This window comes from Rhinolophus ferrumequinum, chromosome 15 (assembly GCF_004115265.2).
Source record: "Rhinolophus ferrumequinum isolate MPI-CBG mRhiFer1 chromosome 15, mRhiFer1_v1.p, whole genome shotgun sequence".
NCBI classification, from domain to species: Eukaryota; Metazoa; Chordata; class Mammalia; order Chiroptera; family Rhinolophidae; genus Rhinolophus; species Rhinolophus ferrumequinum.
Window position 1 is genome coordinate 50,764,681 of NC_046298.1, and position 14,702 is coordinate 50,779,382.

The window sequence follows — 14,702 nt, forward strand, 5'->3', positions numbered from 1 at the left end:
CTTTTAGAGGAAACAATATCTGGCTAATATCCAAGCAATATTGTTTTGTTTAAGCCAGCCACATTTAATCTGTTTATTTTGACAAGCGAATTAACTGAAAGACCCCTTTAAAAGTAGTCTTGAGTTTTAACAAATGAGTGGATTTAAAGATTTTAAGCAAATAAGACTGAGGGAACTAGACATAAAGTCACAAACATGAGAGCGGATGCCCAGTTTGGGAAAGCTTTTGCTAGCAGTCCCTGCATAGCTCATCCTTGCTCTTCCTATGCCAGGCATGCCCTTGGGTGCGTGGTCCCCAAAGAGTTCCTCACAGTTTCTGCTCAGGGCACCAACTCTTAACACTCCCCCAACCCCAAAGGCTGAATGAAATAAAACTCCCCTTCAGTCAACGCCCCTGACCTGAGGCAGGGCAGCATGGTGGGCAAGGGAAGCTGGGGGGTTGGGGCAGTAGTCACCTGGGGCCTCCAATACAAGGTGAGGCTTGGCATGCTTTCCCTGATGGTGGGAAGCCCTTCAGGAGGGAGGGTTGAGGCACTCAACTATAGCTGGATGGACAGATGGGACCGCACTCCCAGGCTGTTGGACTAAACCTGGGAAGGTTCAGTGGAGATGGGGTTGATGAGCTGCAGAAACCGGTCCCAGGACCCCCAAACCCACGATGTACACTGACCCTCCAGTTCAGTCTCGGATGCCCCCCAGATTAGCCCAAGGACCACCTGCTTCAGCTTAGACCACCACTCCCCCTAGTCGACCCCCAGATCAGCTTAACACCCACCTCACCACCTGGGGACCCCCAGCTCAACCTGAGACCACCCCAGACCAGAGAAGCACCTAGCTTGGCCAAGACCCTCTCCCCTGCCCAGGAGCCCTGGAGACCACATCTCCCTGCTCCCAGCCACCCCTCAACTGTTCCCTGGGTGGGTGCCCCCAGGTTCTGGCCCTTTGCCACTACTGTGCTAAAGACGCAGGCAGATTCCATCCTAAGAGATGGCATTGCCTCTTCCCCATCACTGAGCTTTCTTCTCTCTGTTCACATACTTATCTTTTGGCTCAGAAAAGTGTGCTCACTGCTGCTGGTCTTGACCCTCACCAGGAGTAGCTTAATCCACTCCCTCCTTGCATTCGGATTCTTTCCTTTCCCTTTGAGCAGAAAATGCCTCTGCCTGATTTTATTTTCTCTTCCTTGCTCCCACAAACATAAAAATTTGAATCTAATTAAGCTTCTAGATTTGATGAGCAATTTACAGGAAAAATGGAAAAAGAAATGAGACCATCAGCAAAATCCAGAATGTGGTAAATCCTATGGGGGGAAAAATGTATATGGTTTCAACAGATAGGAATGGAAGGAAAAAACACATGGGGGGAAATCTATAAATTATAAGGTTTAAGTATACATTAACCAAATGCAAGGTGTGAACTTTGTTCAGAGCCTAATTTGAAAAAAAAGTTTAAAAATTGACACAATTAGGGGTAATTGCAACACTGGAAATTTGATATTAAGGAATTATCCCTAAAATTTTTAGGTATTAATGATTTTGTAGTTTTTTGAAAGTTATTTTTCCCCATTATATCTTTTTTGTCCGATAGGTGTTGGTAACCTTATGTATTTATTTTTAAACAGCTTTATTGAGACATAATTCACATAATTCATCTACATAAACTGTACAATTGTTTTTAATAAACTGTTTTACAACCATCACTACAATCAATTTTAGAACAATTTCATCACCCTCAAAAGAAAATGATATCCATTTAGCAGTCACATTTCTCCTCAAATTCCCCAAGTCCTAGGCAACCACTGATTTGCTTACTCTATGGATTTTCCTATTCTGGAAAAAACCATGATCTCTTAGAGATACATTCTTAGGTATTCACTGGTAAAATAATATATGTGGGATTTGCTTCAAATTAATCCATTGGTGGCTGGGAGCACATGGGGATAAGATTAAGTGTAGACAACAGAATGCTGACAGTAAGTGAAGCTGGATAATGCGTGGGGTTTCATCACACTCTTCTCTTTACACTTGTATGTTTGAAATTTTCTATAATAAAAACAAACAAGGTCATTTATTTATATCATAAGGAAAAGTCCCAAGATGGCATAGGCAGTATTAATTGACTCAAGGAAGATCCCGTTGCCGCCTATACTTGTTTCCATCTTTCTGCTCTGCCATTGTCAGCATGTTGACTTTACCTCGCGGGCTGGCTTCCTTGTGGTGCTGGTAGGGTGGTTCTGTTGCACACAGTACACACAGACGTCACTGTCCAGAGGCAGTACAAGGGGACACACAATTATGTCCATTTTTGAGAGAGAAGGAAACTTCCCCAGAAGCCCCAGCACATTTGTCATTATCCTTGCCCAGAATACCCTTGCCTAATTCAATCAGACAGCAAGAGGCATGAGACCATCAAGATCCTCCCTTTCGAAGTTCGATTCCAGACTTCCTGGAAGAATCTACAAATTGTCGGGTCATGTTAGCAAGTAGCAAGTACACAAGCAAGGCGATGGCTGTTGGGTAAAGCAACCAAGGAGGTCAACTCAGAAGAGTCAAGGTAAGGAATGCTGGTCACAGGAGCACCTGAGACACTTAACAATGCCTGAGGTTTAAGCTGAGCGGGAGTGATTCCCACCAAAAGGCCAGCCTGGGAAGGTTTCCTGTGGTTTCCTGTTGAGCCAGGGTGTGTATACAGGTGGTGTGTCTCAGACTCTGAGCCCCAGAACACACTGAGTCTGAATATACAAATAGTGGCACACCTACAACATATCCCTCTGACCCACGATCTCTGCAGCAATAGGTCCAAATCAGTCAAGCCTTGGTCACTACTGAGGAGCAACCAGAGAAAGCCAAATATGCTTCCCTAAACAACCAGAGGACGACCCGCCTCTAGTTAGCCGGCCTCCAACTTGGGCACCGCTGCAGCCTGTCCTGTTTGTGGCTGTCCCTGTGTCCTACCTTTGCTCCCCCATCAGGGGGTCTTCGTTTACTTCCACATTGGCTCCAGGAGCCAGAAAGGCCCAAGAGGGAAGGATCAGACCAAGCACAGTTTGGACACGAATCTCGTTCTCCACGTGCTTCGTAATGTCTGCAGCTGTGGCGTCGCTTCGGTGGCCGGATGAGGAGAATCAGAGCCGCCCATTGACTCTTGTCCACGGGGACAGGCGAGGTAAGGAGCAGGGCCAAAGAAACTCAGCCGACCGGACCACTGCCTGAGCCTGTGTCACGGAGGAAGCGGAGCCTCGGGGACACCAGGTGACACCCTCCCTCCCGCACACACCGACGCCCTCGACGCCGCCGCTGCGGGGAGAAACGGCCAAAGTCGCGCGGGGAAGGACGCCCGCCGCGCGGCTCTCCGGCTCTCGCCGCTCGCTGGGCCAAGGCGTTCATTTCGGCCGCGCGGGGAAGCGCCGCCGTTGCGTCGCGCGCCAGGTGAGTGAGGCGCGCGGGGCCCGCGCGGACCCTCGGCTGTTCGCCGGGTGCAGCGGGTTGGATTACCTGGCCGAAGGGATCTTGGCCCCGGCCGAGGAGGGAGCGGGGCTGGCCGGGGACCCTCCCGCAGGGACGGGCAGGCGCCTGTAGGATTCCAGCCGCTCCGGCCTCACGAACCGGCAGGGTGTCAGGGCCCCTCCAGCAGCAGAGCCAGGCTCGGTCTCATCATGTAGGGTGCAGGCCGGAGCGGGGGCTGCTCTGCTTGACGATCTCTGGCCCCAGAGGAGACCCTGGGTAGAGGGCTGCACTATCTAGACAGCATCCAGCTGGTGTTGAGGATTTCAGGCTGGCGTATGGTGATCTGGGACCTCCTACCCAGTTCTGACCTCTCCTCTCCTCTCCTCTGTTCCTTTCTCAGTTTAATTACACTGCCCACCCCTAGGAATTACTCTGTGCAGGAGGTGGTAGCCAAGAGCCTCCTGGCAGCCGCCCAGGCAAGTACCCCTTGTGGATGAAAAGGGATTCTAATGACGCCCTACGGAGAATCCCCGGAGTGGGCACTCAAGCCCTAGGCTGAGACGGTTCTTGCTTCACGTAGGAAAGAATTCAAACGTGAGCTGATACAGAGTTTAAAGTAAAAGTAAGTTTATTTAGCAGAGAATAAAGGAAAGGCCACCCCACAGACAGAGTGGCAGCGTCTAATCACTGGTGAAAGAGAGACCCCCTCCATCTGCCCGGTGAGGGGATACATGTGTTTCTTCTTTCTACGGAAAATTTCCTGGTATGGGGAATTTCTGCAAGGACAAGAAGAATATGGGCTGGTTTATCTTTAACTTTTGTAAGGTACAGTCTGTGTAATAACTTTAATTATTGAATTGCCATTATGATGGAATCTCTGCTCAACTGCCTTCAGATAGTCTGTTCTGTGTGATTGATTAATGTCTGCCTGAGTTCTGTGTCTTGGAGCATGTAGGCAGCAGGCTTGGAAAATGTAATCTAAGTTCTTTGACCAGGGCATTTCCAAATAAATGGGGGCTGTCCCAGAAGCCCTGGGGTAGGCTGTCCAAGTGTATTGGGATGTGCCTTGAGAGTTGAGATCAATCCATTCAAATGCCAATAATTACTGGCTCTCAGGATGTAGAGGGATGTAGAAAAAGGCATTGTTGAGATCTAGGACTGTAAACCACTGGGAATTCTTTGGTGTTTGAGTCAGAGGCTATAGGGACTGAATGAATTGGTACTACAGCCTCATGTATTGCTCTCAATTCTTGGACAAACCTGTACTCTCCTTTAGGTCTTTTTTACGGTAAAATAGAGAAATTGCAAGGTGACTGGCAAGGCTTTAGTAGTCCATATTTAAAATTGTTTTCTAACAATGGTTGTATACTCTGTTGTACCTCAATGTTGAGTGGGTACTGTTTCCTGTGGGGATTGTTAGTCTCAGGTTTTCATTGTATTTTAATAGGAGTGGCATTAATAGCTATTCCAGGGCCTTCTGTGGCCCTAACCTTAGGATTGACCTGTGAGCTAATATTGGGAGGTACTGATGGTAAAGGATCTTGTAAGCAGAATGGAGACCCAGAAATTCAGACGAAGATGGGAGTGCTAAGATGGATAGTAGCTTGTATAATAAATGCTGTAATAAATCTCATCGTAGTAGTGGGATTGGGCACTGTGGCATGAGCAAAAATTGATGGGTGAATATGTGATCTCCTGAAATACAATTAAGAGTCGTGAATCTCTGTCTTAGGCTTGCCATCAACCCTAGCACTTAGACAAGTTCTGGGGGACATAGGCCCAGTAAACTGGATTAGAACAAAGTAAGCGGCTCCCGTAACAAGAAAGAATTTAACGATCCTACCTGCCCCGTCAAAGGTTACCCTAGGCTCTTCAGTTGTAATGGAGACTTGTTCCCTAGGAGCTAGTGGAGGGCTCGAGCCCTGTCAGTCGCTTTCCCTTCTGGCCAGGATCAGCTTGGGAGTCCCCATCTTCCTTCGGAGTTGGGGGGAGTCCTGTCACCAGTGTCCTTTGTGTTTGCACAGGGGACGGGGCCTGCGAGGTTGTTTCTATTGTCTCAGCTGTGAGCAGTTTCTACTCATGTCCTTCAGAACCACAGTGGTTACAGCAGTTGTTGTTAGGAGCCTTGTGAGGGAGTGAGCGCAGTTGTCCCCAAGCATTGGGATTAGGCCTCTTAACTCCAAAATGGAGTTTTCCCTGTGGTGGCAGGGGCTTACGACTGTGGTCAACATCTTTTCTCTATTTCTCTATTTTCTCTATTTCTCTGGATTTTTTTCCACTTCATCTGCTCTATCCCGATTTTTTTTTTTAAAGATTTTATTGGGGAAGGGGGGGAACAGGACTTTATTGGGGAACAGTGTGTACTTCTAGGACTTTTTTTTCAAGTCAAGTTGTTGTCCTCTCAGTCTTAGTTGAAGAGGGCGCAGCTCAGCTCAGGTCCAGTTGTCGTTGCTATTTGCAGGGGGCACAGCCCACCATACCTTGCAGGAGTCGAACAGGCAACCTTGTGGTTGAGAGGACACGCTCCAACCAACTGAGCCATCTGGGAGCTCAGTGGCAGCTCAGCTCAAGGTGCCGAGTTCAAGCTTAGTTGCGTGGGGGCGGAGCACACCATCCCTTGCGGGACTCGAGGAGTTGAACCGGAAACCTTGTTGTAGAGCCCACTGGCCCATGTGGGAATCGAACCGGCAGCCTTTGGAGTTAGGAACATGGCGCTCCAACCGCCTGAGCCACCGGGCCGGCCCTCTATCCCTATTTTTATAGACATAAAAGGCCATGTCCAAAAGCTGGTTCATAGGAGTTTGAAGTCCCAGAGCAGACTTCTGTAATATTCTCCTTATATCAGGGGCTAACTGTGACATGAAATGAGTCCCTAATAATATTTGTCCCTCTGGTGTTGTGGGGTCTGTGTTGCTATATTTTCTAAGAACTTCCATTAAATGGCTTTGAAATAAGGCAGGGTTTTCATCCTTCCCTTGGGCGACCTCCCTGATTTTCTGACATAATTAACAGTCTTAATAATACATTTTTTCATCCCCTCTATAGTTCAAGTTATCATATGATTTTTACACTCTATGTCCTGAATCCTCCCTCTGGTAGTTCCAGTGGGGGTCCCGGTCTGGTATTCCATCTCCCCCTGTTGGGTAAATGTTGTGGTCCTCATTGCAGGGTGCAACGTTGTCTGCGTGCCCCCTCATGTCACCAATAATTCTTTGATTTTTTTCTTCTTCTACAGAACAACATGTAGATAGCAAAATCTGCAAGTCTTGCCAAGTTAAATCAGAAGTCATAGTAAGCTTTTCAAATTCATCAGTAACTTTGCTAGGGTTTTCAGAGAATCTGCCACACTTCTCTTTGCAAGGCTGAGTATGACATAGAAAATGGAATATGTACTCTTACTGTTCTCCCGTCAGCATTCGCAACTTCCCTGAGAGGGCATACCTTATTGTGGGGAGGTTGATAGGAGGCCCCACTTTGGGTGGTGCTAGCCAGGCTAGTTTCCTCAGGGAGTGGTGGGTACAGAGGAGAGCCCCGGCTAGTGGGGTGGGGAGGAGGACTCCCAGGAGTCGTGAAGAACAACATGAGGTTGTCATCTCACTAGGCCCCTCCCCCAGAGTGTGAGGGTGAGGGAGAATAGTTTCTGATAGTTCTGAGGTCTTCTGGGAGGGGCTCCTGTTACTGGGTCATCTAATAGCTCCTAATGGCTCAGTCTTAATGTGAGCTAGGCACATTTTACAACTGTTCCAGAGGGCCAGGTCTTGGTAAAGATGCCTGAACGTAGGGTATTTCTTCCCATTTTTCCTGTCTTTTGCAAAGGAGATATAAATGCAAAATAGTATAATGGCTTCATGAACTATTTTTTTTGGCCAGACCTCTTGATCACTGAGCTCATATTGAGGCAAGGCAGTATTGCAAAAGATTGATTTCTTTTTCTTTATCAAGTTTGAGGGCATTCCAATGGGCTAAAGGCAACCCAGCAGGGTGTTTTTAGGAATTCTGGGCACCCCAGCCTTGCCTGGGACTGAGGAAAGAGCTTTGGGTAGAAAGAAGTCAAGTTTTCCAGGTATGGACAGAGTGGTAGTAATAAAGGAAAATAAAGGAAAAGATGGTGGTCAACTGAGGACCGAGGGAAATGACTGCCTAAATAGTGTCGTAAGAGACACCCTAAGGTTGGAAATTAGAGGGGGCAGAGCAGTAGAAGGGCCATATGCAAAGGTAACAAGTAGTTTGCAAGCAAAGTGGCCGGGGAATGGAGGTGAAGGAATGTGGCAAGACAATCGAGCCCGAAAGCTGAAGTGTGAACCTGGTGGGGTCCAATGTGCATGGGAATATGAAGAGGTTACGCTTAGATCAAGAGAAGAATTGTGAGACTAAATAAAAGGAAAGTGCTCTCCCAAAGGGTGTATAGCTTATTATGTGATTGTGTGGCACGGAGATTGTGTTTTCAGTGTTCCTTGTTGCACGGACATTTCCTTGCAGTGGGCAGGGAGCCTAGTGCCAATCTACCATGACGGACTTACCTGTCATGGGAGTCTTCAAGTGGCAAGCAACCTACTAGCTTTTCAATTCTCAACCATGCGCACGGGATGCAGCAGTTTTCTTCCAGGAGGAAGAGAGAAAAAGAAAGGGACAGAAAAGTCTAGCTCTTCAGGGAAGAGCTACCTTAATAGTCTCGCCCTGTGCAGGATTGACAGGCCAACAGTCTGAAGCATTTGGAGGCAGCCAAGCGGAAGTCCAAGGGAAACAGCTCTCATAGATTGTTTTGGCATTCCAGAACCAATTGGGAAAATGAGAGGAAGAGGGACCCCTCTGAGCAGCATCTCAACGGGTTTGAAGGGAGGTCCTGAGCCCTTTTGCTGGGTACTTGAATATACGAAAGGACAGGGGAGGAGAATTAAAGGTCAAGAGGGAGGGATTAAGGGATCCCTGAGGCTCACTCATCCATCCTTATGGCCGACAGGTGCAGCACAGTCTTAATTTGGGGTCCAGGTGATGGTCCTGGGGTCCCAGTCAATCCTCTCCTACAGAGGAGAGGACAAATCCCATCGTGGTTGCCAGAGGTGATGCCGGCGAGGCAAATCCCCAGAGTGGGCACTCAAGCCCTGGGCTAAGAAGGTTCTTGGTTTCACGTAGGAAAGAATTCAAACGTGCGCCGATACAGACTTTAAAGTAAAAGTAAGTTTATTTAGCAGAGATTAAGTAAAATTGAAAGGCCAGCCCACAGACAGAGTGGCAGTCTCTGATCTCTAGTGAAAGAGAGTCCCCATCTGCCTGCCAGGCTAGGATTTATCTGTGTTTCTTGTTTCCACGGAAAACTTCTTGCTATGGGGAACTTCAGTTTTGTAAGGCACAACCTGGGGCTTGTTTGTAATAGCTTCATTGTGGAATGGCCATTGCAATGGAATCTGTGTAACAGTCTTCGGATGATCTGTTCTGTGAGATTGATTAATGTCTTCCTGAGTTCTGTGTCTTGGAGCAGCACGCTTGGAATTCTTAGTTCTTTATTCTGTAAAAATAGTCCTTATGCCCCTTCCCTATCTTACTATGAGAAGTCACCTCACAGGGTGATCTGGCCATGCTTTCCTAACTGGGCAGCTCATGGTGGGGTAGTCATGCCCCAGGCATACAGTTTCTTCAGGAAAAGGTTTATCTTTGCCTTAAGCAGCCCTGTCCCTGGTTTCTATACCTCTAGATTAACACACCTTTGAAATAACCACCCTCAAGAGAGCACATAATCTTGTTACCTATCCTGCAACCCGATCCTGCCTCCATGTAATCTTCCTTAATTCCTAATGAGTAAAAGAAGCTACAAAGTCATTTATGGGAAACATTTCTTCAGTCTTGAAATTTTGCTTCCATGTGGATCCTCTGTTTTCTCAAATAAATTATTATAAAAATTCTCTACATGTTTGCATGTCCTTACATCAGAACCCTGTACCACAGGGGACACCCAAGCCTGAGAAGATGGCCACATATTCTTCCACTGGTATGTGAACTTTGAACTCAGTTTGAAGAGAAAGTGTATTTTTTACAAGTGAACAATGAATTAGTGGTAGTCCAGGCACAGCAACCGGCATTGGCAAACACTGGTCCACGGTGTTGCAGGCCTACATTGGTTGTGTGTGCTGATGCCCCAAGTTAGGTGCTGGGTGAGAGAAAGTGCTGAAAAGGTGAGCAGGACTGGAGATAGGGAGAATAGGGACAGGAAGCTGTGTTGTGTGTGAGGGTTTGCAGTTGGATTTCAAATAGCTTTAGGGAGTACAATCATCTGGCTGTGGAAATAACTCAGTGCAAGGGACTAGAGTGCCGAAGGATGAAAATTTCTGAGGGGACTCTGAGTCTCCATATCTAGTGAGGACCAGTAAGGTCACAGTGAAACCAGAGGGCAACTGAATCCAGGGCTCGTGCTGCCTGCGCTGCTCAGCCAATAGTCAGGAGTTGGGCTGTAGGATAAGCGTTTATTGTCAGAGCACCAGTGATCTGAGAAGGCAGCAGGTTAACACCTTCAAAAACTGCCTTAACATTCTCAGACCTGCAGAGGGTATTTAAGGGACAATCTGGGCATCACTCCAGAGGTTATGTGAAAGTTTCGGAGGTCTGCATGGAGCCTTCCTTCTGGCTACAGGGTGGGTGTTCCCAACCCTCGCTCTTGGATGCCTCCAGACAAGCAAGGAGAGGATCAGAGGATGGAAATGGAAACAGGCAGTAGGAGATGGCCCAGGGATGCGCTGGAGCATCAGAACAAAAGAGCATCATCTAGAGTTCTGGCCAGCCTTCTTTGGTGTGGTGTACATGTGTGCGTGTGCGTGCGTGCACACTCAGAAGTGAGCTGTCGGGAGAGGGTGGGCAAGGGGGGACTGGGAGTGTCATTCCCTCACTCAGCTGTGAGGAGCAGGGGCACCAGTAAGGGGGGGAGAACTGGGATGCAGGAGTTGCCTTCACCAGAAGGAAACCCCTGAGAAATTGAAGGGAGCCACTTGGGAGGGTGTGGGCTTGGAAAGTGGAGGAGTCCAGGGCCACTGATTGGAGTGAACTAAGAGGCAGGTCTGCACAGAAGGGGTAATGGAGGCAGGCGCTGGAAGAGGGCGTGAAAGCGAGGACATGCAGCTTAGGGGGGATAGAGATAGACTGCAAGTCGGTGTCCTTGCAGCCTCATACCACCTGGGACTCAAACCAGCAGGGGCAGGCAAAGAGGGCAGCTGGTGGCATGGGGCAGAGTGTGCAGAGCACCCAAGTGAGAGAGGCTGAGAAGTGGGCTCCAGGTGGAGGATGATAGGAAAGACAGCTGGGCAGGGCTAGACCTGAGGGGCGCTGAGATGACAGTGTGTGGGGGCCCAGGGGCTGCAGAGCCCCAGCTTCCTACTCCCACCTCATGAGTTACTTTTTGACTTAAGCTTTCTTTCTTTTTTAAGTTATTTTTTAAATTAGTAAGTATACTATATTATATTAGTTTCAGGTATACAACGCAGTGGTTAGACTTTTATATACCTTAAAAGTGATCCCCTCCGATAAGTCCAGTCCCCCCGCCACCATACATACCATGTTTCCCTGAAAATAAGACCTAGCCAGACCATCAGCTCTAATGCGTCTTTTGGAGCAAAAATTAGTATAAGATCTGGTATTATATTACATTTACTATAATATACTATATTATATTATACTGTATTATATTATACTATATAAGACTCGGCCTTATAGTATAGTAAAATAAGACTGGCTAGGTCTTATTTTCGGGGAAACACAGTAGTTATTACAGTATTGACTATATTCCCTGTGCTGTGCTTTATAGCCCTGTGACTGATTTCAAAATGGGCAATTTGTGCTTTTTGATCCCATCATCTTTTCACCGAGTCCCCCAAACCTCCTCCCATATGGCAACCATCAATTTGTTCTCTGTATCTATGAGTTTGTTTCTAGTTTGATTTGTTTATTTTGTTTTTTTAGATTCCACATGTAAGTGAGGTCATGTGGTGTTTGTCTTTCTCTGACTTACTTCACTTAGTATAATACCCTCTAGGTCCATCCATGTTGTTTCAAACAGCAAGATTCTTTTTTTATAGCTGAGTAATATTCTGTTGTGTATATGTGCCACATCTTCTTTATCCAGTCGTCTATCGATGAACACCTAGGTTGTTGCTTCTATATCTTGGCTGTTGAAAACAATGCTGCAGTGAACATAGGCTTGTGTATATCTTTTCAAATTAGTGTTTTCGATTTCTTTGGATAAATGCCCAGAAGTTGAATTACCTGGTTATAAGGTAGTTCTGCTTTTAATTTTTTGAGGAATCCCCATACTGTTTTCCATAGTGTCTGAACCAATGTGCAATCCCACTAACACTGCACGAGGGTTCCCTTTTCTCCACATCCTCACTGACACTTGTCGATTTATTGATAATAGATATTCTGAGAAGTGTGAGATGATACCTCATTTTTCCCAGCACTGTTTATTGAAGAGATTATCTCTACCCCAATGTATATTCTTGCCTCCTGTCATTGATTAATTGACCATATAGGCATGGGTTTGTTTCTGGGCTCTCTCTTCTGTTATTCTGCCCCAGGCAGTGGGGTAGCTTTCTGGTGCCTCCAAGATGTCTTGATGGGGGTGCGCCTGGGATGACACCCCCTTGTGAATTGTCCTCAGCTGTTCTCCTGGGGATTCTCATATCCTCCTTGTCCCCGTCCCCCACACAATTTTGGAAAGCAGCTGATGTGTCGTTGTGAGAAGTTTAATTGTGCAAGTTTTTGATACCAGCTCATATTTCACTGGTATTTGAAAATTGTAGTTTGGGGTTTTTTTTTTGGGAAACCAGTTGATGTTTCACTGGAATTTTTAAAAAATTGTACAATTGTTTTGACCATCTGCCTTTACCTCCCTCTATTTCAGTCTCTTGAAATGACAGGAAAAACTGGCCCCTCCTTTGAGTGTTGAGGGACAGCTGTGTATCTGTGGGCTCACAGTTCAGACACCCCAGGTCCAACATGAGCAGGCTGAGCTCACATCACAACTAGAATGCTGGTATGGCCCCTCAGCTAACATCACAGCAGTGGACAGGGAGGCCGGGTGGTCAGAGCCCTGCCTCCCTGCTCCTCACACCCCGAGAGAATGTCCCCTCAGCTGGCACATCTCTCTTCTGTGTTTGGGGTTGGGGATGGCCTTGAGGGCTTGGAAACTGAGGTGGCACTGAATCCCTAATTGTTCCTGAACCCCAGTACTTCCACCTGAAGATGGCTGCCCTTTCCATGACAGCTTCTTCAGGCCTGAGGAGGAAATGGAGGCACATTCTCAGCCAGTCCCATCCCAGGTGAGTTAGGGACCTTTGCCCTCTTTGCCTCAGTCTCCTCAGTTGTAAAGTGGTTCTAGGAATAGCGCCTGCCTCCTCAGGGTGACACACATGAGAGCTTCATGATGCTGCCTTGTGCCTTCAGGTGAAACCCATGGGTTCCCAGCTGATGGAGCACCTTCCCTGAGTGGGTAAACCATGAGCCCGAGAGTTCCCACACCTGGTTCCCTGGGCCAGGCCTCTTCCCCTTGCATCCTGTGAGACTGCCTGGTGTGGGACACTGTCTCCATGGTCATGTCAGGGCAACTTGTGCCAGAGAAGTTCAGGGACATGTCTAGGTGTCCAGCTAGTAAGCCATGAAGCTGAGATGCCATTTCGGGCCTGGTACCCAGGGCCAGGGAGTTGGCCCCTTGCCTGCCGTCCTTTCTTGAGAGTAGGCTCTACCACGGTTGTCTGGGAAGGACCAGGTGGAAACTGTCTTAGTCTCTGCAGGCCAGATATAGTTTCTGTCTCATCTTCTTGTACATGGCCCCTTAAAAATATAAAATCCATTGTTGGGTGTATTAGTCTGCTCGGGCTGCTGTAACTGAATATCACAGGATGTGTGGCTTAAACAACACCATTTCCTCACAGTTCTGGCAACTGAAAGTCTCAGGTCCGGGTGCCTGGAGGGCTGGTTTCTGGTGAGGACTCCCTTCCTGGCTTGCCCATGGTGCCTTCTCTGTGGCCTCACATGCTGGGGAAGGAGGCCTCTGTTGTCTCCTCAGATTATAGGGACACCAGTCCCACCACATTAGAGCCGTGCCCTTATGACCCCCATTAACATTACTTTCGTAAGGGCCCTGTCCCCAAATACAGTCACATTGAGGGGGTAGGGTTCCAACATGTGAATTGGGGGGAAACACTTCAGCTCATGGCATTAGCCTTCTAAAGACACCTGATTTGTCTCTCAGGCTGTCGTTCGCTCATCTCTGATTTAGAACATCTTCTTTGACTGGTTTCAAGTCTGATTTTGTAGAGAAGTGGGATGGGGGGAGGTTATCTGAGTGGGGTTCCCGTTGTTTCCCAGGACAGAAAATTGAGATCACTGGTGTGACCCATAATAGACCAGTCATTTAGAAGTGAAATTGCCATGGCACTGGGTGGATGTCTGATCAAAGCACTGCCCATGGCGAGAACCCCGTGGATGCTCATGGATGTTGTCTCCAGACTACGCCATCTCCCTCCCATGTGTTTGTCCTGTCATCCCCCAACCTGCACATCGCGGAGGCAATGCCCCATGGTGACTCGGATGATGTTTCAGCCACCTGTGAGCTTCAAGGACGTGGTTGTGACCTTCACGCGGGAGGAGTGGGGACAGCTGGACCCAGCCCAGAGGACATTGTACATCACCATCACTCTGGAGACCTGTGACCACCTGCTCTCCCTGGGTAAGGCAGGCTCTGCCCATCACAGAGGCTTTCTGCCTCTGGGACTCAGAGCTGTGAGTCTTCACAAGGGTTGCTAGGGCTGGGCTGAAGCATTCCTAAAGTGGGTCCCCTTGAGATGCATATCCCAGGTATTTCTGCTCTCTCAACCTGCACTGCAGGTTTGTGACTTATTTTCTCAGAATGGCTCCAGACCTCTCTTAGTCCATCCATGTCTGTCCCCAGGGGCCAAGGGCTGGTCCTGAGGACACGGTTCTCTTTGTCTCCAAGCAGATGACCAAGTCCCATTGACCAGGGCTTCTGCTTTCCAAACCAGATGTGATCTCCTGGCTGGAGCTGTATGAAGGACCATGGAGGGCGGAAAAGGAACCTCTTCCCCTAGGTGAGTCATTGGTTAACGTGGGCAGAGAGGTCCCAGATCAGAGGTGGAGCAAGGCCTTCGCAGGGAGCTCCCTCTGTATTCTCCTTTGCTGCCTGATGTCCAACAAGGCAACCACTTCCTTATGCACATGCCCAGCCCATGGAGAACATATGCCGCTGTTGTCTGC

General features: G+C 48.1%; 1 protein-coding gene across 1 annotated transcript; it reads left to right on the forward strand.

Moving 5' to 3' along the window:
• Window positions 1–3,080: 3,080 nt before the first annotated feature.
• On the forward strand, window positions 3,081–14,498 carry LOC117035460 (zinc finger protein 41-like). Its single transcript, XM_033129315.1, has 4 exons — window positions 3,081–3,165; window positions 3,232–3,428; window positions 14,031–14,157; window positions 14,428–14,498. Exons 1-4 carry the CDS (start codon window positions 3,081–3,083, stop codon window positions 14,496–14,498), a joined length of 480 nt encoding a protein of 159 aa, XP_032985206.1.
• Window positions 14,499–14,702: the final 204 nt, after the last annotated feature.

What these genes read in the sequence shown, in the direction of transcription:
- LOC117035460 (XM_033129315.1), top strand. Translation starts at nt 3,081, where the DNA reads ATGTCTGCAGCTGTGGCGTCGCTTCGGTGGCCGGATGAGGAGAATCAG. An exon ending in TGTCCACGGGGACAGGCGAG is followed by an intron (nt 3,166 to 3,231) that starts GTAAGGAGCAGG and finishes TCACGGAGGAAG; the next exon opens with CGGAGCCTCGGGGACACCAG. An exon ending in TGACCACCTGCTCTCCCTGG is followed by an intron (nt 14,158 to 14,427) that starts GTAAGGCAGGCT and finishes GTCTCCAAGCAG; the next exon opens with ATGACCAAGTCCCATTGACC.